Genomic DNA, 24,221 nt, shown 5'->3' on the forward strand with positions numbered 1-24,221 from the left:
TATGGCCCTGTGGGGTGACCCTCCCCCCGAGAGACCAGTCCCTGCACTGGCACAGCTCATTGGCGCTTTCTGCAGTCATTTCGTAGTTCCAACCAGGCAGACACGAGGCCCTTCTGCCAGGATCTGCAGCATGCACCAGGCTGCACTGGATACTTACTCGGCAGAAAGCAGTGACTAGTGGCAAAAGTGCTGCTGCAATCCCATGCTCATCCATGGCAGTGCAGTCCTGGGGTGGGGGGAGAGAGAAGAGATTAGCACAGAGCCCTGGAGAAAGGGGCATTCACTGTAAGACCCCCAGAACTACAGACCCCCAACACTGCCCCCAAACCACATCTCCGCAGCTCTGGAGAGGGGTGAACTGGCATTCACCGCAGAGCCCCAGAACTGTAGACTTCCACCCACACTCCGCCTCAAGCACCCTCCAGGACAGAGCTGTGCCGGCTTCTCCAGCATCCCGGAGAGGACCTTGTTCACAAGGCATCAGCCCCCCAAAGGAATCCAAGGGTGTGATGGCAGCAGCCCTGGTGAGCCCTCGTCCCACCACAGCTCCAGCCAGCCCCTTTACACGGTACCTGTAAACAGCAGTTCATCACACGGACAATGAAGTCGAATTGTTGGTGGTCCAGTACAGCTCTGTTCTGCTGCACATGCAGATTCAACTCCTGAGTCAGGCAGTGTCTGGCTGCTCGGCCCTTCATGGCCCTTAGTACAGCTGGAAGCAGCTGCAGGAGGAAGAGCAGAGGGTAGACCGATTGTACCAAGCTTCCTGTCCAGGCCCTGCTGAGGATTACAGGCTGGAGGGCAGCTGGTAGCAACTGGAGATGGATGTAGGATATAGAGTGCCTGCTGCAAGGCCTGATGCTTTGGAAACTCACAGACAACTCACCCACACACCCTGGGGTAGTCAGCACAGGCAGAGGTGACACACTGAGCCCCCTGTGCCGCAATGACCCACACTGCAAACCCACATCCTGGTAAGTAAAATGCAGCTGCACAGAACACTCACTGGAGCCCAGTCCCTGTCTTAGCCATCTCCACAGGACAGTCCCAGGTGGAGGCAGAACCAGACAGTGGCCACAGCATCCCAGATTTGCCAGCCCACACTGGTTAAATGCGGCAGTTAGCCAGGCTCCACGGCACAATGGGCAAGAGGCGTGCTGACGAAGAGCGTGTGAGGCGGTGGGGGGCAGCCTAGGCAGATGGAGGACTGGACACAGACCAGCTCTGTGTGATGGGATGGCAGAGATGTAGAGCAGCCAGGGGCTGTGTCCTGTCTCTCCGTACACCCGCCCCTTTACCTACCGGCTCCCTGGGCCCTCACCTTTTTGGCTTCTAGCATCTTGTTCTCGAAGACATAGGAGATGCAGTTCCTGACCACCTCCAGGCGGCGGGCGCTGTTGGCCAGGGCACTGCCATTGCGCTCCATGATGGCAGCTGGGGAGAAAAGCCACCAGTCACTACACTGCAGGAGCAGGTGAGGGAGGCTGGCCTGTCCCCCTTTGAGGGAGGCAAGCCGCACAGCCAGCCCATCTCTTTGTCCTGCTCTGGGACGGCAGGGGCTCTGGGTTTCTGACTCCCGCATGGATCTCTCCTGTTCCCTCTCCAGCGGATAGCATGGCCCAACTGGCTACGGTGGAGATGAGCAGCCTCAGTGACACAGATCCCCAAGGGACATGGTTCCTGATTCCATGGACTCGGACTAGCGGTAAAGGGCAAGGGGGATACAGGAAATGAGAACACTGGCTCTACCGTGCCTTCTGTCCCTGGGGTGCCCAGGACTTCACAGTCAGCAATTCAATAAACCCTGCAGTGCTGGGCAGCAGCCCAATTTCACAGCTAGGCAAACTGAGGCACAAAGAGGTACAGTGGCTTGTCACAGGGCATGACGAGTCAGGGGCCTAGCCAGGAACAGGACCCAGCAGTCCTGGCTCCCCGCTCCCACTCTTACACACTAAGCACATTGTTTTGGAAGTGAATGGCTTTCTGTAGTGGCAGAGCTGAGCAAGCACAAGCAGAGACGCACAGCAAGCTGCTCACCTCCCCAATCAATGCTGGCCCTGCAGATCTAGGATCACCCTTTCAGAAGACTCCACTGACTTTGGGTGCCCAATTTGAGGCACCCTGGGTTGGACCATCTGAGGGGGCTGCATTGGGAGCTGTGGGTGCATCTCCAGCTGGGCACACAAAGGGAGCAGACTCTCCTAAATTCAGGCCTAGCCCCCCCATCTCACCTGAAAGGCTCCCTGTGGGCATGAGCAGCTCCAGCACATGGTTAACCACCCGCCCCCAGTTCTCGGCTAAGCCTCTGGGCTGACAATGGGGCCACGCCCCAGCCTCTGTATTCCCCACCTCAGCTCGAGGCTGCGGGGAATCCCAGCCACATGTAAGAACCATCTCTCCAGCCCTTCCTCGCTGACAGACCCCTGCAGCCTTCTCCACCCCAGGCTTTGAAATCCAACTAAGCTGCCAGCGGAGAGGCCAGTGGTGCCCATACTGAGCTGTAAGCCTGGCAGTGCTGAGGCAAAGCTCCCCCCTCACATGGCCCTTTACCGTGAGGCTGTGCCCCTCCTGGGAGACATACCAATGGGGGGTCCCGATGGCACCATACACTTCTTCTCCGCCTTCACAGCCGGGGGGGCTGTCTGCAGCTTGGCAGTGGCCTGGTCGATGATCCACTGGACTGTCCCCTCGTCCAAGCGGGGAAAAGGCCTCTGGTGTAGGCGCAGGTGGCAGCCATCTGTGGGCTTCTGCACCTTGTGCATTGTCACTGCGGGGTATGGGTTCTCCTAGTCCAGCAAGGGGAGCCGGTTACTCTCCAGGACAGATGTGCTATGCTGTGTCCCTGGGGAACTGCACCCAGCACCAAGGCCCAGCCCTTCCCACAGGTTACAAACCAGGAGCCCTCCAGCACCAGGCGCAGACTGCCTGGCTCAGGCACAGATGCACTATGCTCTCCGGAGCCACCCACACAATAGGGCCGGGAGAGCCTGAACATGCTGGGCAGGTAGGGAACTCAGCCCTCTGCAGCAGGGCAGTGCCCTCGCAAGTCCAACGGTGACCTTAGGCCAGAGAGGGCAGTGCTGTCGTGCTCCAGAGGCTGTCTCAGCAGGGCGCCCTCAGTCTGAAGGCTGAAGGGGTGGCTGGCCAGATCCTCCAGACCAGTTGGGACACATGGGGGAGGAATTACTGTGAATACCCTGCACCCATGCATGCAGGGTCCCTCCAAACCAGAGAGAACCAGGCAGCAATGGGTTGACAATTCAAACCACCTGGGCCAGCTCCAAGAACAGTCAGTCACTGAACTCCCCTTGGGCCACCTCCACCTGTGGCCAGCAGACGAGGGTTGAGGCACAGGGCTGGAACGTACTCCAAAGAGAAGAAGCTCCAGCACTAGGCATGCAGCAGCAGAGGTGAAGGAGGAATGGCACCTCCTTCAGTGGGGGCCCCTGACCCTACTCATAGGGAGGCTTTGCCCCTGTGCCAGGCTCCCACGTCCACCTTATTCCCACCCCCAGACACCCCACTGTCCCCTGCCCAACCCACAGCCCAGCCCTCGGCACTTACATTTTTATAGAGCTGCTCTGCCAGCTCCTTGATGTGCCGCAGTATTTTCTGCTTGCTCCCCTCCTCAGCACGCATCCGCTTCACTTCATAGGCGACCAGCTGAGGGTGGAGGAGAGGCATGAGGGGCAGCCTCCTGTGTGGGAGCACGGGTGCCATGTTGGCTATGCTCCTTAGTGCCAGGGCTGCCCCAGCTCAGGCTGCTCCTCAGCTGCTCCCAGCCCATGCAGAGCGCTGCAGCAAGCAGGCCGAGGGTGCTCCCCTGACATCTTTGGCTCACTCCTCAGTCCCTCGGAGGGGAAAGCAAGAGCTCAGACATGCTCTGCAGCCCCTGATTATTTACTGAGGGCTGCCAGCCAGGGAAGGAAGGAGTTGCCCCCGAATCACCTCTTACCTCATCAAACAGGTCAATTGCTCGGTATGGGGCACCCCTCTCGGTCACAAAGCCAGCGAACGCCATGCCCTCCAGGACCTTGGTGAGGAAGTCATCCTCCACCAGCCCCCTCTGACCAAGGAAGGCTGCCTACAACAAGGAACAGTAGGCAGCCATTAGCAGACGGACCTGAGTCTCAGAGCCAGCCAGACGCAGCACCACGCTATCACCATAACGGATCACGGGCTCTCAGGCAACGAGGTGGAAAAGAGCAGGAGCCAATGGTGGCAGCCCACAACTTTCCAGACCGCAGCCCCATGCTGGGGGAACTAGCAGGATGTGTGCACAGCCATGAGCCTTCCTTTCCCCAAGCCTGCTTGTGATGTGGTGTCTATTTCAGATCCAGACCCTTGGGCAGGGCTTTATTTGCCCATAATGTACAAGGTGGGGCTGTATAAATGGCCCCCTGAACACTTCCTCCTCTTCACAGCCCTGAGGAGTGCGTCAGAATTAGATTCATTTACAGACATGGAAGCCCAGAGAGAGAGATGTATGGATTAGAACCTGGGGGTCACAGCAGCGCATGGCAGAGCCAGAGCTCAGGAGTTCCTGGTCCCAAGGCCCCTACTCTGAATGCTGCACTCCTCAATCCAACAGTTCTCCATGGCCTTTACAGCCATCCACATACAGGCACCAGTTCAAACACGGCCGCCTCGGTGATGGAACACAGGAAAGCAGTGGCGTTGGAGACTGGAGCAATGCTGTATCCAATGCACTCCAGAGGGAGTGCAGGGGACAGAATGGAATACACCAGGACACCAAGGTTGGAGTGGTCGTTTCACATCTCATCCAGTAGACAGCCTCCCTAACAGCACAGCACCACCCTGCTGCCGATCCCTCCCTTCACGCTACACTGAGGAGCACACAGACTCAGGGCTTGTCCAGCCATGGAGGTTTTTGTGGAATAACTAATCTGAATAAGTGTGTCCACAGAGCTGGCTGTATCTGAATTCCTTTGGAATCAGTGCATTCACATGGCACTGCATTTTTTGTTTTGCTTTTTAAACAAGCATACAACATTCTGGGCAGGTGTCCCATGGTGCATTGCGCAGCTGCTTAGTCTGGGATTTTTTTGCAGACCATTGTGAAGCCACTAGATTTCTGGAACTTGGGAGCAAAGGGGCAAATTCCCATGGTTCCTCTCTTGGCATCCCACAATTCATCTGTCCCTTGTGAGCCACCGCCGTTTTCAAACTGTTGTCAGCTGGCATGAAGAGAACACTGCTGCCTGCAGCCATCCTGACAGCTGTTAATACGCATAAGTCGTCTCACTTGCATTTGCGGTCACGCAGCTGGATGACTTTAGGAGTCACCATCATGCCGCCGAACTAATCTCGGGAGAGGAGTGGTGGAGGATGAAATCAAAGAGCTGCTTGTGGATGGCCATTTCCTGGACCAGCTTCTCTCAGGGTGTCGTTTCTGGGGTCGGGAAACGAGCCCCGACAGCTAGGAAAGGGCAGCAATGTGGAGTGGCAGCAGGATTTCAGGACGACAAAGGCCACTTTCCTAGAGATCTGTGCAGAGCTCACCCTGGAGCCACAGCACACTGACCTGGAGAAGCATGTGACCATTTGCTCACCGCCTCCAGCTTCATGTCTGTAGCTGACCAGCTGGGTGCTGGCAGACCAACTGTTGGGGCGGTTGTCAGGGATGGATGCATTGCTAGAGAGGGCACTGATGCCCAGGACCAAGCACACAGGAAGTTACTAGTGGATTTGCACTGTTGGGGTTCCCCAACTGTACTGGGGCCACCAGCAGGGCCCATGTGCCTATTCTTTGCCCCCCACATCAGACCTCAGAGTTCATCAACAGAAACGGGTATTTCTCCATGGCTGTTCACTGGGGGAGGTTCACCAGTATTAATACACGGGGGGCGAGTCTGGAAAGGTCCGTGGTGCCAGGATCCTTTCTTCAATGACAAAGGGAACCTTTGCTCCCAGGACCACTATGGACATTAATAGTGCTATGATTTCCAACATCATCCTGGGAGACTCAGCTGCAGAGGGACAACGGAGCATGTGTTTGGAAGGCTAAGAGAAGTGCAGGAGCCTGGTGATGAGCAATATCTATCTTCTGTGAGAGCTGCTTGCTGTATTTTGCCACCATCTAAGAGGGTAAGAGAAAGCACCTCACTGATGGGTGGGAGGCAAAGGGGCAGAGACCTCTGGAAAGTTACAGCCTGAGAGGCTGCTTCTGCAAACCAGCAAATCACTAGTGCCATGGGGGCATGTTGCCCAGTGTGCCTCCTTCAAGGCTAGGAGCTCAGATGTTGAAATGCACCAGGTACAGATTGCGTTAGTCACTGGCAGGATTGTATGAAATGGAAGTTTGTACGCAGCATGGAAAAGCATAGTAATGATTTATGAAAGGGCATTTTATTGTGTTGATGGCCTGTGTGCAATTCTAAACCACAGAACCTTAGTTAGAAATAACCTTTATCAAACATAAAACAGGGCAAATAAAGCACTTTACTGTGCACATGTGAAACCAGTGGAATGTAAATCACAACAAACAATGCACGCTTTATGGACCATAACACTGCCAAAGTAGCTCACATGGTCCCAAACATGCACAAGTGCAGGGCTTCTGCCTATTGTTCTCGCCTGGGAGTGTAGAATGGCGACGGCAGAAACTATCACTTGCAGTTGCAGTGTGCACAGCACAGTAAGGGAGTGGCAGTCAGCTGGAGCAGGGAAAACAGCTGCTGCAACACTGATAGATCATGGGCACAGGAATCCCTTACCAGGCCAAGCCCCAAGGATGAAGCAACAGCAGCTGCTGTGGCACAGGTGTGAGGGAGGAAGTGTCAGGTTTGAACTGGGTCGGTTTTGAAAATGATTCTTCTTGGGTTGGGTCCGGGTCCAGGTTCAGGTTGGACTTTAAAATGAGGCCCAAGCATATCTCTATATCATTCCTGTAGGACCCTCCTCAGTCTGGGGTGAGCTTGGAGATGGTTAGGTAGTTTTCAGTGAGGCTGATGACTGTGGGTATGAATAGTTCAGAAAAATTGCAGCTGTAGAGCTTAAATGCTCTAGTGCAGATGCCATTTTGAGCACAGTGGTGGGAAAGGAGGGATGAAGTTTGTTAAACTCCCTTATACAATGATGTTGTAATATATATAAAATATGTTGTGATATATCTTGACTTTAGCAAAGCTTTTGATAAGGTCTCCCACATTATTTTTGCCAGCAAGTTTTAAAAGTATGGATTTGAAGAACAGACTATAAAGTGGATAGAAAGCTGGCTAAATCGTCGGGCTCAATGGATAGTGATCAACGGCTTGATGTCTAGTTGGCAGCCGGTATCAAGCGGAGTGCCCCAAGGGTCGGTCCTGAGGCCAGTTTTGTTCAACATCTTCATTAATGATCTGGATGAACTGCACCCTCAGTAAATTCAAGGATGACACTAAGCTGGGGAGAGAGGTAGATATGCTGGAGGGTAGGGATAGGGTCCAGAGTGACCTAGACAAATTGGACGATGGGGCTAAAAGAAATCTGATTAGGTTCAACAAGGACAAGTGCAGAGTCCTGCACTTAGGACAGAAAAATCCCACACAGTGCTACAGGCTGGGGACTGACTGGCTAAGCGGCAGTTCTGCAGAAAAGGATCTGGGAATTACAGTGGATGAGAAGCTGGATATGAGTCAGCAGTGTGCCCTTGCCAAGAAGACAAGTGGCATATTGGGCTGCATTAATAGGAGCGTTGCCACCATACTGAGGGAAGTGATTATTCTCCTCTTATTGTGTCCAGTTTTGGGCCCCACACTACAGAAAGGACATGGACAAATCGGAGGCAGTCCAGCAGATGGCAACGAAAATGATTAGGGAGCTGGGGCACATGACTTATGAGGAGAGGCTGAGGAAACTGGGTTTATTTAGTCTGCAGAAGAGTGAGGGGGGATTTGATAGCACCCGTCAACTACCTGAAGGATGGTTCTCAGTGGCAGATGACAGAACAAGGAGTAATGGTCTCAAGTTGCAGTGGGGGAAGTCTAGGTTGGATATTAGGAAAAACTATTTCACTAGGAGGGTGGTGAAGCACTGGAATGGGTTACCTAGGGAGGTGGTGGAATCTCCTTCCTTAGAGGTTTTTAAGGAAGGAGCCCTGGCTGGGATGATTTAGTTGGGGATTGGTCCTGCTTTGAGCAGGGGGTGGGACTAGTTGACCTCCTGAAGTCTCTTCCAACCGTAATCTTCTGATTCTGTGATAGCACGTACCACTCACTGGCAGTGATCCTTTTCCAGCACTATTGTGGTGGGAGACCACTTGGGTGTTGGGAGACATCACTTCCTCAGACTTTTGTGTGGGAAAGTGATCCTGGGTTTGCTGGGAAATTTCCTCCTCCCTGGAGTCCTGATTGGGGTCTGCACTCCTGGGTGCCGTCCACAACATACCAGAATTCAGTGGTGGCCTCTTGGGCAAAAACATGGTGCAGCTCACAGTAGAGGGCAAGTGCTGGGAGCATTCCTGAAGGTCTTGCGGCTATCCTAGGGTTTCTGTAACTCTACTGGCCCTCCTTTCCTTTGTTCTAACATGGGACCTTGCCCCAGGAGTGATCCATCTCCAGGATTTGCTTCGACACAGGCTCACAATATTGGCTCTCTGGTAGCTGCTGCTAAGGCAAGACTGGACCGTCTCCTCTTCCCAGCCCTCAGGGCAACCCATGATCTCTGCATGGGTCCACACAGGAGAAGAGTATGCAATTCCAGGAGTGTGTAACTGTGGTGCACATAGCTGTGCACCAGCATTTAAATGGGGGAGGTGACATCCAGTCAACATGATCCCAGACAAATAGAGAGAACACAAGTAAGGAGACAGGTCCATCCAGATGTGAAGCAATCAATGTGGGAAGCAGTGGGAGGACTGCCAGTGGCAGGAAAGATCACCTGAAATAGAGCTGCATCCACACAAAACCTTTTTCCAGATTAACTCATCTCAAAATGAACTTAATCCATTTCCACACTGAATTATCCATTTCGCAAAAGGCCAGATAACTGGAAAAAAGAATTGTGTCTTGTGGGCACAAGGCATTTTAACCCAAAAGGCAATGTGAAAGCCACCCCCTACAGACAAGCTCTCAGAGGTAGGTGTTTCCCATACCACGTTACTCTCACTGCCCCCTGCAGTACCTGGGTTTTTGGTTGCTCTGACCATCCAAGTATTTACCCTGGGACCTTCTGTGCTCTGGCTCCACTGATGCGTCTGAAATCCCCCCCACCCACCAGCTGCCTTACCTTGTGGAAGCGGATGACTGGCTCTGGGTGGATTCGGATGATGTGCAGGCACCAGCGGTAGCCCTGCAGCAGCTGTGCAAACAAACGGAGGAAGACAGCTCGGATCTCCTTGTCCTGAAGCAAGAGAAGGACAGAACAGTAAGGCACTGAGAGGAAAGCAGAGGAAGCAGCCTGAGAGGATGGAGCCAGAAACTTGGCAGCGGAGATGCCTCCTCAGGAAGAGATGGGCTCTGACCCAGCACCTGCCAACCAGGAAACACGAAGAGATGACTGGAGGAAAGCAGGGGATGGGATAGAATGGAGAGGGGGGAAGGAAACCCATGCCCCCTCCCTCTGCACAGAGCAGAGGCAGAGGGAGGTCCTTACATTGCTCACAGTGAAACAGGCCCTTCATAGTTCAGTGCACCTGTAACGCTAGTGTCTGCTGTAGCAGCTGTCCCCAGTGCACCAGATGAGGGTGATTTCCAGCTCCTGCAGGGAGCTAGGGAGCTCCATATGCATGGAGGCCAATGGGGAACCCTCCTCTCTGGCCCTGTAAACATCATCTCCAGCCCAGCTATTTGCAGCACCACTGTCAGTTCTAGGGCGACCAGACAGCAAATATGAAAAATCGGGACAGGGGTGGGGGGTAATGGGAGCCTTTAGGAGAAAAAGACCCCAAAATGGGGACATCTGGTCACCCTAGTCGGCTCCTTAACCAGCACTGGTCCTAGACAGAAGCTTCAGCCCCACCTTGCTCCTGGCCATGGAAATAAAGAACAGCCCCTCCCAACCCCAGCAGGGAAAGCAGCTCCTCTGCAATCCCACGCCCAAGGAATGGACACTCAGAAGGGACACACCCAAGTACAAACGCTTCTTCCCAGGCCCCTCTCGGCTCCCCGACTCACCTGCATTTTGAGCGAGGAGGCAGACACGGTTGATGGGGGGAATGCTAAGTCTGCTACCTCCAACTCAGGGTCCAAGATCTGAAGAGTCAAGAGGAGAGCATGCTCAGAGAGGGGGCCTTAGCTCCCTGGAAGTTTACCACCACAGCTGGAAGAGGCCAGGACTTCCTCAATGGACCACGGAGCAGCCAGCACTGGGCCCTGCCCTGTAGTGAGCCCTGGGAACGGGCATTCACTAGAAAGAGCACCAGGTCCAGAGAGAGACATGGTCCTGCCAGCCTTGGGGACCAGACCTGAAGAGGCCTGCAGGCCACAGTGCCTTTGGACTGGGGCAGGAATAGCAAGATGGAATTCTATAGCCTGCATCACACAAGTCCGACTAGATGAATGTGACGGTCTCTTCTGCCTTACAGATCTGGCAGATAGCTCCCTGCAGCTTCACAGGGCACTGCCAAGGGTTGTGGCCCTGAAGAAGACTCCTCAGACATGTCACCTGGCTTGGGAGAGGGGATGGGAGCTCCGGGAAGTTCCCATGACCCTGCCCACTATCGCCTCTCTGTTTTGGCTTCGAGCTCTGTTCCATCAGTAGCTCCCCATAATAAGAATAGTTTCCATTTCTGACCAACGTTGCTGAGGTGCTGTGCTCCAGGTGCACTGCAACTTCAGAGCAGCAGCTGCTGGATCAGAGGCCTGGCTCCTCGGTGCAGACAGATTCTTCTGTCTTGACTGAATTGACAGACCCCAGAAAGGCACCAATGCAGGGGATTGCCTGGAGCCACATTCTGCAATCAGCATCAGCGAGAGCTGCTAAGGCCATCTTGCCCAGGGTCACAGCCCCTCTGGGACCAGCTAGCACCCATGCAAGGAGCTCCAGGGCTGGAGCGGTTTCCTGTTTGGAGAGTGAGGACCATTCACAAGACTCCCAGAAACCTGAAGCAACTGCATGTGCCAAACCCCAGCACCCCAGTGTGCCCTGCGGGGAGGAAGGAAGCATGACAAGCCTCAAGTGATATGATCACAACCTCGCAAGATGTGGGAGACTCCCTATTCAGGCTCTGCTGCTGTGCCTGATCTCACTTCCAACATCTGCCCACAGGGTCCTGACTACATGCCTCGAGTGCTATGTTCACCCTCATATCAGGAACCTCTTGAGACGGGAAGGGGACCAAGGAGTGGAGCCGAGCCAGTCCTGGAGTCCCACACTTACCATGGAGAGGGCTTCTCGTGTCTGATGGAGCAGTGGCTCAGGGAGCAGGGAGATGTGAATGCACTCTGGGATGGTCACCGTCCCACCATCCAGATCTGCTACGACGACATCCAACTGAAAGCAGCGAGGCAGGCATGAGCACACAGACAGGACAGGCTTTCTGGAGTGCTCCCCACCCAGCTGAGTGACCCAGCAAAGGAGCTGCAGTCTTTTTTTTTTTTTTTTTTTTGCGGTGGGGAGGGATTTGTACTTAACAGCCTCCCCACACACAATCTGGTAGAGCCCAGAGCACTTTACAATCCCCATAACTTCTTACACAGTGCCCATTGCCACGGTACTTGAGCACTTGCTGACATACGATATACGCCTAGGGATCACGTCACCTGCTGGGGTGAAGTGCAGCAGCTGTGTAACAGCCACAGGAACACTGCACACCAGGATAGGACAGGAGGAACCACCACTATTTCCGTCTGAACCTAAGAGCAGAGGGGAGCAGGAACTGCACAAATCAGGGTGCTGCCAGGACACTAGTGTTCACAGCTGCACTCTTAGGGGAAGTACCAGGGGATCTCACCAGGAATCTGAACCTCGGCTTTACATCTCACTGAGACAGTCTGACCCCACCAAATGAAACACCAGTGCCAATCTTGCAGCACCCACAGACTTGTCTACATGAAGCTGGCTGGATTAACAGGTAATTTTAAACCAACTCAGTTGAAGCAGTTCAAAAGGCCGAGCAGGCACTCTTCTTTCGGTTCAAATCAGGCTTATTTCAGTTTAGCTTAGAACTGACTTAACTAAGGGCTTGTCTACACTGGCAATTTACAGCGCTGCAACTTCCTCGCTCAGGGGTGTGAAAATACCCCCCCCTGAGTGCAGCATGTTTCGGCGCTGTAAAGCGCCCATGCAGACATGCCACAGCGCTGGGAGCTACTCCCACCTCATGAAGGTGGTTTGTTTCGAGCCCTGGGAGAGCTCTCTCCCTGCACTGCACTGTGACCACACAAGCCACGTTGAAGCGCTGCTCCAGCAGTGCTTAAGTGCTGCCAGTGTAGACAAGCCCTAAACCCAAACCAGGTGCTCAAAGCACAGTAAGTGCCACATAGCCTTCTCAATTACAGAACTTATCGCATCTTCAGTCACCGTCATGTAGACAGGACCAAGTCTCAGGCAAGTCCAGCCCCAGCCCAGCCCTGCTTGAGTTGAAAGACATGCCTGGATCTCAACCCCAGCTGGTCTGACTGAACAAGTGCAGCCTGTTCCAGCAGGGTTTGTTCATCCCCGCACTCCCATTCCCACTAGCACATGACCTCTTGCCTCTTCTTCAAGAGCTCGGACCCAGAAGGACTGCAGCAATGTAGGGGGAGGGGAAGAGTTACTGCACAGACGGAGTTACGCAGCGCCTCACCAGTTCCTGCGTCTCCGACTGGAAGATGGAGCTGACACCGATGATGAAGGGCGTTGGAGTGCTGAGCACCTCAAGGAGCTGTGCAGGTAAGATGGGCACGTACGTGAAACTGTAACCAAAGCAGATCGTCACTACAGCCAATCAGAAGCTACGCTGGGCCCAGCGCCTGGCTGCAAGACCCTGCTCCACCCTGGCCAAGCCAGACTCCAGAGCCACCTGGACTGTGCAATAGTCCCCCACATCACACAAGCCATTTCAAACCGGACTGGTGAAAGTCCTGGGGCAGATAGCACAAGGAACAAACCTGGCCCATGATGGGACCACGCTAATGGCCAGTGGATAGTGAGTAGCGGTGTCAAGGCCCTTCTGCCATGGCAGGCACTCTGAACTGTGCGTGCACCTCACAGCTAGGACGGCTTTAGCTTTGGAAAGGGACCCGCAGTCACGTTATCTGACTCTAAAGTTACAGTCAGCCTGAGCCCATGTCCAGTGCTTCCAGCTCAAGGGGCGGGGGTGTAAATGCCAAAGGAATATATTTATATTTTAAATATAAAGAACCCTTCTCCAGTGGTATTGGCAGACTGGAACCAGAGCAGGCAGCTAGCAGCGACAATGACACATCTATCTTCACTACCCTAGCTGGGAGAGGTGCACACAGCTTTGTCCTGGGCCGGGAAGGGAAGTCAGGTCACTGTTTGAGACATGCATCTGATGAAGTGGGTATTCACCCACGAAAGCTCATGCTCCAAAACGTCTGTTAGTCTATAAGGTGCCACAGGATTCTTTGCTGCTTTTACAGATCCAGACTAACACAGCTACCCCTCTGATGTTTGAGACAGTCAACATCTCCCCTTCAGAGTAGGGTGAGCACGGCGCCCAGCCGTCTCACTGACAAGTGCCCTGTACGTAATCACTCTTTCTGGGGAGGGCCACTCGGGGTGGGCAGCTCTGGGGGCTCCTGGAGTTCTGCTGATTTCCTCTACCCCATTCATTCAGGTCTCTGGAGATCTGCACTGCCTGCACAGTGACTTCGGCATGGAGTGTATCACAGGGGAACTCCTAAGGGCCCAATCCTGTAAGTGCAAAGCCTCTACTGAGCTCAGGAAGAGCTGATCACACTCGGCATCTGCAGCACCTTGCTGAACTACGCCTGGCTACCTGAGACATCCCCCGCTCTCACCATGAGGCCATGTGGCAGCTGCAATCAGTTCATGCTCACAGCTCCTTGGGCTTGGAGAAAGCAGCTGGCAGGGGCCTGCAGCGCTGAAACTCACTCCCTCTCTGATAGTCTAGAGCCCAAATTTTCCTCAGGGGGTGCAAAGCTGGGGTTATTCGTGTTATTTTGCTGCTGAGAAATTTAATTATTATAGACGCCTCTAAAGCCATGGACATGAGCTTTCAGTGCATCCAGAGAACATGTCTCTGATTTGATTTCACCTGGCCATCCCCGACAGTGCTTGGCCTACAGTAATCAGCCCACACTAGCCATGGGACTTGGCCACCATTAGTGCACGGATGGAGACAGGGCAATCTGGCAAGCCAGAGACAGGCTTTGCACAGGATGTCGAGCCCCTTTTCAGCACGTAGCTTTACTCCATCCATGTGTCAGGTGGACTCGACACTCCCTCACCTGTACTTGAGGGGGAACATAAGCGCAAGCAGGGCCCGGCAGGCATCTGTGAGTCTCTGATAACTGCTGGAGAGAAACAGGATCTTGTGTTCGGTGAGTGCAGCACAGAAGAGACACAGCACATTGGTGATCCCTGGGGGGAGAAGGGGCAGAGCATTCAGCGCTTGCAGGTGGATTCTTCCCAAGTACAGCACCAGAGTCCTGCTAGAGTCCCACGAGTGCCTGCTCTCTCACCCCACCAAACAGGCTGCCAACAGTTTCCCCCACATCCCCACTCCTTGTTGCCCCTTCCTCCTGCTGCATGGGGACGGGACTTCCTCTTCCATTCACTGGACACAGAGTGCGTCAGTCATTTACTAAACCTCCTGTCACCTCTGAATCAGTGCTAGGACCAGCTAACTCACGCAGTGAGAGCAGCTGGAAGACAAATCCCTGCACAGAAAGGCCTGCAGCTGCTCAGACCCAGCCCTGCCTTCTCCTGCTGACCCTGCCTTGGTGCTCAGTCAGTGCCCATTAACATGGCATCTGAATGGATCCACAGTTTTGGGCCACAACCAGAGCACAACTGCCAGGCTCCCCCTCACTTCCTGAGAGAAGGAAGCAGCGTGAGATGGAGAGATTCGGTCGGATGTGGGGGTGGAGGGGATGGAGCACGGAGTTGATAAGTCAAGGTCAGGAGTATGGCATTGGGGGCAGCACTAGGGCACTGGATGACGGTATTCAGAACCTGTCCCTATGAGCAGGTGAGGCCGGGGCCGAGTCTCACCAAGCTGCCGGAAGAGCAGTGCTACGCTGCAGCTGCTGACGGGGAGAGAATCATTGATGGGCGTCTGGATCACCTGCCTGTCGCCTGCCCCTAGAGAGATCGTCCTCTGCAAGAAACAGAAACACACCAGTCACTGGGATTCAGGCCAAGTAACAGACGAGCACAGGCATCACAGGGAGCCAGCTCCCACCTACCACCTCAGAGTGGAAGGCCAAACTCCAGAAGTAGCTGGGCTCACCCAGCGACAGACAGGACAGGATGCAGGGGCCAAAGGGACATCGTCCGGCTTTGTATCTTGTGTGGTGGCACAGGGCCGTGCACCATAGGCTACTGCGTTTTTCCCAGCTGCGGTGTTAGTGTGACTGCACCCGCAGATACGTAGGTACTGCCTGACTCAGTGCTGCCCCTGTGAGGGAGAGCCACTCCCAAGACAGCTACAACTGTTCTTAGCACTCAGCCTATGGGATGGACTTCACTGGGATATCCTGGGCACGCCCAGAAGCACAGGCAGTGTCAGTGTCGCAGCAACTGGAGTAGTCAGTACAGCACTGCCCGGCCCTGTCACCAGAAACACATGAGATCTCATTGCAGGTACAGTGCCTTGCGCAAGGAAGAGGGGAGCACCAGCTGCTCCGGACTGGTCTGAGGGACAAAGGCTGGATGGATCAGCATAGCCTCCCCTTTTTGCAACCATTTATTTTAAGCCTGTATTGAGCTCTTCCCCTGCCCCAGAGCCTGGACTCCCACCCACCCATGGGCTCCTGGCCTTGGTTCAGAGCCTGTACGATCTCAGGACTTCAGGTCTATTGATCACACTCCCTAAGCAAGCAGCTTCCCCCAAGAGACTCCTCTCCATCTCCCTGCTCAGCTTTCTACAGCAATGCTCATGCACACTAGCGTCACCACATTTACCTGGCAGGCTCCCTCCTGGCCACTGCACCACCTCAGAGGCCCCTTAAAACTTCACTGGCGCACACAGGGGAAGGAACAGCCTTGGCCCTCAGAGAACGCAACAGGACTTCTCCCAAAAAACACTTGGGACCTTGTGCATTCAACAGGAGGTGAGAACAGAGTATACTAACTCTGATGTCACTCAACTGGGTCCCAGGACACGTAACCCCTTCTTCTGTGGCCCATGTGCATGGTCACCTGCCTCCCTAACATACACACACAGCCATGTGCACAACCAGGGCTGCACTGCCTGGGCTGGGGAAATGCACGGTGCCCAAGTCTCCCCTCCCACTCTCTGTGGGGGATGCTGACCCAGCAGCTGCAGGGGCCGAACATGTGCAGCTTTTGAACACCCAAGGGAGGAATGTTACAGTGGAGACAGACCCATGAAAGAAAAGGTGTGCATACCGCTATTTCGTCCTCCACGTCAGGCTGAGATAGAGACAGACAGAGATAGCACAGTCAGTTAGAAACGCACAACACTGCAGCACAGCTGGACAACAAGGAGAGACGTGCATACATCACACCAAAGCCAACAGTGAACGGGGCCCTGAACCCCCAAAGGAGGGAATGTGCAGACAGACACAGCAAAAGCCACATCACAACATTTAGAAAGAGCCCTTCCAGACAGCGGGGGCGGGGGGGGGGAAGCAAAGTGCAAGAACGGGCGGAACCATCTTCAAACTGCCCTAACGCCAGCACCCCAGGGTCTGTGAGCACTGAGATGGACCAACTGCTAAGGCCACAGTCCATTCCCAGGAGCACTCTAGGCTCCGAGACATGTCACTCACTGAGCCTCAGATACTCGACAATCCTTATCCACCTGTTTGCACAGCTTGCCCACAAGGAACCTGGCCAAGGTCAGCTGCACCCAGCACACTTGCAGGAGGGCTACCCTCTCACCCCAGACTGTCAAGAGGAGCCCTGGGCACGTGGCATGCAGCCTCCTCCTTCCGTGGCTTACAAACAGAATGTCCCCTTTCTCCTTTTGTGGGGCCTAAGCATGGCTGATATACAACCTCCAGCCTCACCCCAGGAAGGCCCCTCCATGCCCTGTGCATGCTTCTAGGCTAACCGGGAAGGAAGCCCCAAGCCCAGTGGCTTAGAGACTATGAAGGTGGCACTTCTGCATTACAGGCATCCTAGGGATGCCTACAGAGAAGGTCTCACAGGCTGCACCCCCTTCTTCAGAGAGTGCCATAGCACCCAAGGTGGGGGCCCCATCTGGTGCTTCTAGGCACCAAGGTCCCTTGGCTTGACTGACTGAGCAGATCAGAGACCCTGTTGGGACTAGGGCACACTGCAACTCAAGGATCCCCATGGCCTCTGGGGGCTCACTAGTTTGCACTGTGGGTGCAGGGCAAGAGGCTGCAGCCAACCCAGAGGGATCCTGGGGAGGACGCTTGGTGATTTCATGCTGAGCACACTGGAGCTCAGAAAAGCAGCTCGCAGGATATAACTCAACCCCTGCAGGACTGAAGCGCTGTGCCCAGGTTGAGCTGCAGGAGTGAAGCGCTGCATCCAGGCTGAGCTGCCATGTGTCAGTGCAGCATGAGAGTCTAAGTTCCCCTGAGCCAATGGCTTATTGAGCTGAGGCAGTTAAGGCACATCTGTTTCCTAGTCAGTAGTAGACAAAGGAGCGATGTGCCCAGGATCACATCGACCACCTTTGATTGCCCTCACCTGACGGATCAGCTGGGTGAACAGGCGGTGGCCTTTCTGTGAGACACTGAGCGAGACTCAAACCCACGACCTCTAGGATCGTAGTCAAGAACCTTAACCATGCAGACACCCCACCTCATGAGAACCCAGGGCTAAAAGTGCCGCCTCCTAATCCTCCCTGCCAGGATTCCAGATCCAGCTGGGCCATGTCCACGCTGGCTGAGAAGCTATGTCATCACTTCTTGGGCGCCCCTTCTGCTGCCGGCTCCAGGCAGAGTGCAGCCCAGCTGGCTCTCCTGGAGCAGGAGGGGCGCTGCAGGAATATTTGCTCTGGTCAGTGACTGAGATGATCAGTGAACATGACAAGGAGGGGCCATTTTTACAGTCCTATTTCTGAGCATAAGCCAGACCTCTCCTCAGACTGCTGGGGAACAAGCATGAGACCAGATTCCCACGTGAGACTGTTTGAAGCGGGGATTCCAGGCCTTCCCCACAGTAAACGTTAGTCCCATTCAGCCTATCCAGCACAGCTGGGTGGTCTCAGCTCTGACCAATGGACTGTGGCTGCTAGGCTCTGCAGCAGCTGTGTGTGACAGACGGGGCATAATGGAGAAACAGAATCTCTGCTGGTTGCATGCATGCCCAGGGCATGGCAACTGCTCTCAGACTGATTCGTCCGTGTGGGAGGTCAGGTTAATTGATGGCCAAGCCATGCTGTGCTTTCAGGTGATACTTTACAAGAGGGTACCACAAGAAGGGAGTTGAGATGGGGCTCTCCAACCATGGCCAATTTCCACCCTTTGCTAAGCACGTACTGTAATTAGACGCCCTACCTAACCAATTAGCCAGGCTGCCCTAAGACAGTGGGGAGAGACAGAGGCAGCTTAAGGTGGTTTGCTGCAGTTCCATCCCTAGTACATGGGAAGCCACTGCCTGCACTAACCATTCAACCACCTGCAGTGCAGCTGTAGCCTCCTCCTTAGTGCACTGTCCCCAACCGGCTTCACAGCTGATCCCAGGAAACCAGCGGCCAGTGATACCGCCCACGATTCCCATCGCAGCCTGGAGCAGAGCAGGGATAGAAACATTCCCCACCCATATCTCCAGCTTTGGATGAGCTGCTGCCATTTCACACACTGGGAGAGAAAGGCAAGTTCAAGAGGGCACAGAAATGAGCAGGTACCAACCTGAGCTCCCCCTGTAATGGGGATGGTACACGTCAAGAGGTTTCCAATGACGTTCTCCAGCGATGCGCTCAGCCCATCCACGTAGATGGTGTAAATCAAACCCAGGCTGTTCTGGAGGAGCAAGCAGAGCACTGAGGTGTGTCCACAGCAAGAAGCAGACAAGCCACTTGAGCACAGCATGGGAGGCCGCTCTTTTGAAACACAGGTACTGGCTAGGGCTCCAAGCAAATCACACGGAGCTAACCATTGCACGCCCAGCATTTGCTCATGCGGACAGTGTGTTCAGGTCCAGCCAGGACTTGGAGCCTGTCTGCTGCAAACACTTCAGAGTGACATTTGCAACCCTTGTTGCCGACAAGGAATTGTGTATTTATTGCACACAGTTCTTTACAAATCAGTGAGACAGTCCCTGTCCATGGGGTGCAATCTCAGGCACAGACAGCAGGACAGGCCCCAGCTTGATGCTACTGGTTTCCCGGTGGCACCATGCTGACCTCCAGCACCACCAACAGTGCACTTCAATCTGTGGCTTTGCTTCAGTCAGCACTGGGGGAGAAGAAAATCCAAGAGTCGTCCAGGAGGAGGACAGCCCTAGTGCCAGAGTTCCAGAGCCTCTGCACCTAGCCCGACAACTCTGCAGGTTTACATCAAAAGTCTCATGAAAAGACAGCACTGTCTAGTGGTCAGCACTGCGGGCAGTTCTAACTTTCAGGAGATGCATCTGGGACCCAACGCACATCTATCTTCAGCTAAGACACGTGGTTTAGTGCATAAGCAGCCTGACCCACTCGGGACAGAAGGGAATGTCCCAGCCCAGCATTAGGCTAACTCACTGGGATGGACAGATCTAGACTATATGCTGTAATAAGACCTTGCAACTACTATCTAACCAAAGTGGAGAGTGAGCAAGGGCAGCGTGAGGGAGAACTGGCTTGCGCTGTGAAAACAATAGGCTCCACGGGACACTTACACCATCCTAGGTGCATTTCCTTGGTCATCAGACCCTAACCAAACGGGGAAACTGATGTAACTCCAAGCCTCAACAGGGCAGGAGGATAAGAAACTCTTGCTGCTTATCTGCCCCCAGGAATTAATAAGCTAGAGAGCTCAAGTGACTGAGCAATATAATCACATAGCCAAATGAACTGTGCAAACACTGCTCATGTTCCCAACAAAAACAACCCAGGCATGTGGAGGGAAGCCCTGGTCAGACTGCAGGGCAGTCAGGTGTGCTGCAGCTGAGAAGTGCTGCAAGCTGCCTCAGTGCAGCCTCCAATGAGAGCCAGGACACACTGCCCCCAGAATTCGCTCCACATGCCGCACAGGCAAGGGCACTGTATGACCTTTGCTGCTCTTCAATTCCATTTGGTTATTTACCACCCGAAGATGGGCACCACAGGACCCTTCCCCCACCCACCTGGGGCTGGGAGCTTCCTTTCCACAGCCCTTCCCATCCCTGCTGGGTCAGAGAGCGAACCTCAAATTCCGATCTCCAGCTCAGGCTGCCTCCTGACCCCCAGCCTATCACGGCTACTGTAGGGTGAAGTATCTGTTCCACAGTTCTACCAGCAGGTCTTGTGCACTGCAAGAGAATGACATTTCATGTCCCCTGCATTTTTTCAGGGCCCTTCAATAGGGATTCACCTTGCCAAAATCTGAATGATCCCACGAAACACTGTGCAAGTCCTAAGAGGCATCGACCGAGAGTCTCCACCAGTTGGATAAAGCATTAACTCCAGAGTCCCAGCTGGTCACGTGAGCACTGCCTACATCCTCAAATTGTTTATTCTGTGTCTTTTCACATTCTAAGGAGAAGTTCTGTCACACACACCCCTGGAAAGCCCAGCATAAGGGAATAAAGCACTGGAACAGATGCTGTTGACAAAAGTTTCCTGCATGGTGAGATAGACTCGAGGTACCAGTTCCTGCATCGATCTCTGCCTAGCTTTTATGCTGGGCTCGCCTGGTTACCTGATTACCCAGATGTCTTGTTCACAGAAAGGTTACAATGCCGTGCTGCACAGCCCCACAAAGAACTCTCCCAGCATGGCAAGGTCTCGTCTCTGGGACCAATACATGCAGAGGGACAGGGCCATCATAGCCTGAGGTTCCCTGACTGGCTAATGGTGATCTCAGCCTCCCACATAGAGGAATCAGGAAAAACAGAGCCCTGGAGAACTTCACACTTAGAGAACATCTACTCTGTGGCTTCTTGCTCAGGTCTGCCAGATTCTCATCCTGGCAGCTGTTCAGACAGTTCTGCCAGCTAAGCCCCCAAGGTGCTTCCCCCCACTTTGGGACATGCAGCACAGCACAACATTCTTACTGTTCAGAAAACTTCAAGCTGCTGTGCCACTCAGGAACCCTGGACATCACCAAGGGAGGGGCGACCAGTACCCCAAAATAGGGAATGCACTTCTGGACAGATACAGCACCAAGACAGCAGGTCAGAGGAAGAGCTAATCAGACCAACCCCAGAAATTTTATAACCCCTCTCCCCAAAAAACCACAGCAGGTCTTACTGCTATCAGGAGGGACAGACCCACTGACCTGGGGAATGACAACAGCCAATCCAAGCACACAGCCACCACGCTAAGGCATCACTCCAGGATGACTGAAGTGTGGCCTCCTTCAGCGCAGGTCTCTGGTTTGAGGAGACTGCATGTCCCAGCATGCAATGCTCTATTTCAGTCTAAGCACCTGGCTACACCAGGTACCAGGGCTGGCAGTCTCCATAGATGCACCTTCCCACTGAAGATGAGAACAGTCACTAGTCTCTCGGCCATTTACCAATGCGTCTGGAGCGAGCATACTGACAGACTGCATGTGAGCACTGCTTCCCAGCCAGCACGCTCACAGTACAAGGGCAAGGCCCTGTGGACTTCAACATGCTCTGTCCATTTGGCCCAAGAGAATGGCAAGAGGGGTCAGCCAGTCCATCCAGCTGCAAGAATCACATGCCTCCCTTGGCAAGCAAGGCACTGCTGACACTTCGATCATACGCACCCAAGCTGTGTTTTGGGAACAAGCCAGGCTGTAACTTGCACCTTTCCAAGCCTTTTACAGCCCCATAACAGAGCAAGCATAAAGAATATAAAGATGGGAGATAAGGCTCCACCAGGAACATTTTGTGCTTAGAATTTTACTGAGAGGCAGGGCAAGGCTGCCAGCTGCCCAGCCCAGGCAAGTCCTCACCTTGCAGCTCCACAGCCTGACAGCTTGGGGAGGGATCAGAATAAGCTACACAGATGGCCCTGAGTAACTGCTGCACATAAGTAGAAGGTCAGAGCAGGCACCATAGCAGTAAATCCCACAGGCCACTGCTGCTACTGGTGCTCTCTCTTATATGCCCCAATTCTCAGAAGCAGAAGAGTTGGCTAACAGTGGTTCCAAGGGCCAAGGAATCAATGCAAGGGAAAGTCCCCAGAGAATCCAGACACCACCCTCTCCCCCCCAAATGCAGCACTTACCCGGAAAACCTCAGTATGGTCCAGTCGTGATACTAGCACCAAACTCTTAGGAGCAAAGAGCTGCGCAGGCTGGACAAGGGATGACGACTCCTCTTCCTCCTCCTCACCATTCCTTGAGTAGCTCTGAGACTGGGGAGAGAGACAAATCAGACACACTGCAGGGACTTGAAAGGGGACAGACACCCACCACCACCTCAGACAGCTACACCACCATGTGAGGCAAGTACTACAGGAGATCATGGCCCTCCTCTGACAAAGGAGTGCTGGGTACACACAGCCTGGGCAATGGGAAACCACAATTCTCATAAGGGGCTTTTGCTCACAGCTGCCTGCTCAGAAACATCCCCTCAACACTTCCACAGGCAGCCTCCCCCCGCCCCCCGAGAGGACATTACCTGGGCACTCTCGACAGCCTCCCAGAAAGTGAAGCAGGCGCAGTAATGCCGCTCGGAGCTGATGTCCGTCAGCACAGCGACGAAGAAGGTGGGGGGATTCCGCTCGGTGAAGAGCTGCCAACCGCTCGGCTGACAAAACTGCAAGAGGCGAAGGGGAGAACACAATGGTCAGCTGGGGCCGACTTGTACAGCCTGCTCGGGGGCAGGTGGATGCAGGCTGACCCATTTCCTTTTCCCCCAGCCCCTCTCCCCCACACACTTATGCAGCATGTCGAGAGCTCCTGGAGGGGCTGTACATGAAGGAACAGAGCCACTGGAGTGTCAGCTCCTCAGGGCAGGTAGTCTGGTTTCTTACCTATCTAACATGTCAAGTACTTGGTGGGCTCAGACAGACGAGCATGGCTCAGCTGGAGTTGCCAGCAGGGAGCAGTGGCCAGCATTCATGACGGAGTCCCTTTCTATATACACACAGAGCACCAAGCAGCATAACCATCTTCCAAAAGACATGAAGAAACCCACCCTAGAGAAGCCCTGAGGGCAACTGTTAGAATGCAGGCAACGGAAGAGGACGCCCAGGATAACAGGCTGAGCAGAAGCACCTGTTCCCATTCAGACCAAGAGGCCTCCCCTACTGTCTCAGAAGAGCTGCAAGATCTCACTTGGCCAGACTGGCAGAAGAGAGCTGTGCCAAGAGTCTGACATCCAGGAGGCAGGGCTGCCGTTCACAGGCACACTGGTCTGCCCTGAGCTGAACCTGGCTATGGAGTCTAAACTAGAGCTGCCTCTCCCCCTCATCTAAGAGAGTCAGTTGGAACCATTTAATCAGTGTCCTGGGCAGCTGCATGCAGACGAGGCCCAGGCAGCTGACAGGGAAGAGGCACTCCAAGAAGGCATGCTGCACGGTAAATTCCTGGGGGTGGGGCCTCTTACCTATCTGGCACTATACCGGACAGGCTGCACAATGCACTGATAAATGAATAGTGGATCCAATAGAGCAGGAGTAGGCAACCTATGGCACACGTGCCGAAGGCAGCACATGGGCTGATTTCAGTGGCACTCATACCCAGGTGCTGGCCACCACTCCGGGGCCTCTGCATTTTAATTGAATTTTAAATGAAGTTTCTTAAACATTTTAAAAACCTTATTTACTTTACATACAACAATCGTTTAGTTATATATTATAGACTTATAGAACAAGACCTTCTTAAAACATTAAAATGTATTACTGGCACACGAAACCTTAAATTAGAGTGAAGACTCGGCACACCACTTCTGAAGGGTTGCTAACCACTGCAATAGAGGGTACGCCTGTCATAAGTAGATAGGTAAGGTAAGGGTTAATTTTCTTTTGCCTGTAAAGGGTGAACAAAGGGAACCAAACACCTGACCAGAGGACCAATCAGAGAACTGGATTTTTTTAAAAGTCAGGGGCG

At 53.9% G+C, this 24,221-nt stretch overlaps 1 protein-coding gene across 3 annotated transcripts in view; it reads right to left on the reverse strand.

Annotated features, from left to right (window-relative positions):
- Positions 1-24,221, reverse strand: part of SBF1 (SET binding factor 1) — a 150,034-nt gene that overhangs the window by 26,177 nt on the left and 99,636 nt on the right. For 2 of the 3 annotated variants that reach the window (XR_012655569.1, XM_075064079.1), the window contains exons 3-17: positions 22,789-22,926; positions 22,394-22,522; positions 18,924-19,034; positions 15,124-15,229; positions 14,358-14,490; positions 12,728-12,836; positions 11,320-11,433; positions 10,116-10,193; positions 9,229-9,342; positions 3,956-4,084; positions 3,565-3,663; positions 2,582-2,786; positions 1,322-1,434; positions 573-722; positions 158-226 (exon numbers count right to left, since the gene is read on the reverse strand). Coding sequence is in view for 2 of the 3 variants with exons in the window: in XM_075064079.1 (XP_074920180.1) it covers positions 158-226; positions 573-722; positions 1,322-1,434; positions 2,582-2,786; positions 3,565-3,663; positions 3,956-4,084; positions 9,229-9,342; positions 10,116-10,193; positions 11,320-11,433; positions 12,728-12,836; positions 14,358-14,377 (1,200 nt within the window). In the remaining variant the exon portion in view is untranslated. Of the gene's footprint in view, positions 1-157; positions 227-572; positions 723-1,321; positions 1,435-2,581; positions 2,787-3,564; positions 3,698-3,955; positions 4,085-9,228; positions 9,343-10,115; positions 10,194-11,319; positions 11,434-12,727; positions 12,837-14,357; positions 14,491-15,123; positions 15,230-18,923; positions 19,035-22,393; positions 22,523-22,788; positions 22,927-24,221 lie in introns of all 3 variants that reach the window. The other variant, XM_075064086.1, reaches the window with a different exon arrangement.

This window comes from Chelonoidis abingdonii, chromosome 1 (genome assembly GCF_003597395.2).
Source record: "Chelonoidis abingdonii isolate Lonesome George chromosome 1, CheloAbing_2.0, whole genome shotgun sequence".
Lineage (NCBI taxonomy): Eukaryota > Metazoa > Chordata > Testudines > Testudinidae > Chelonoidis > Chelonoidis abingdonii.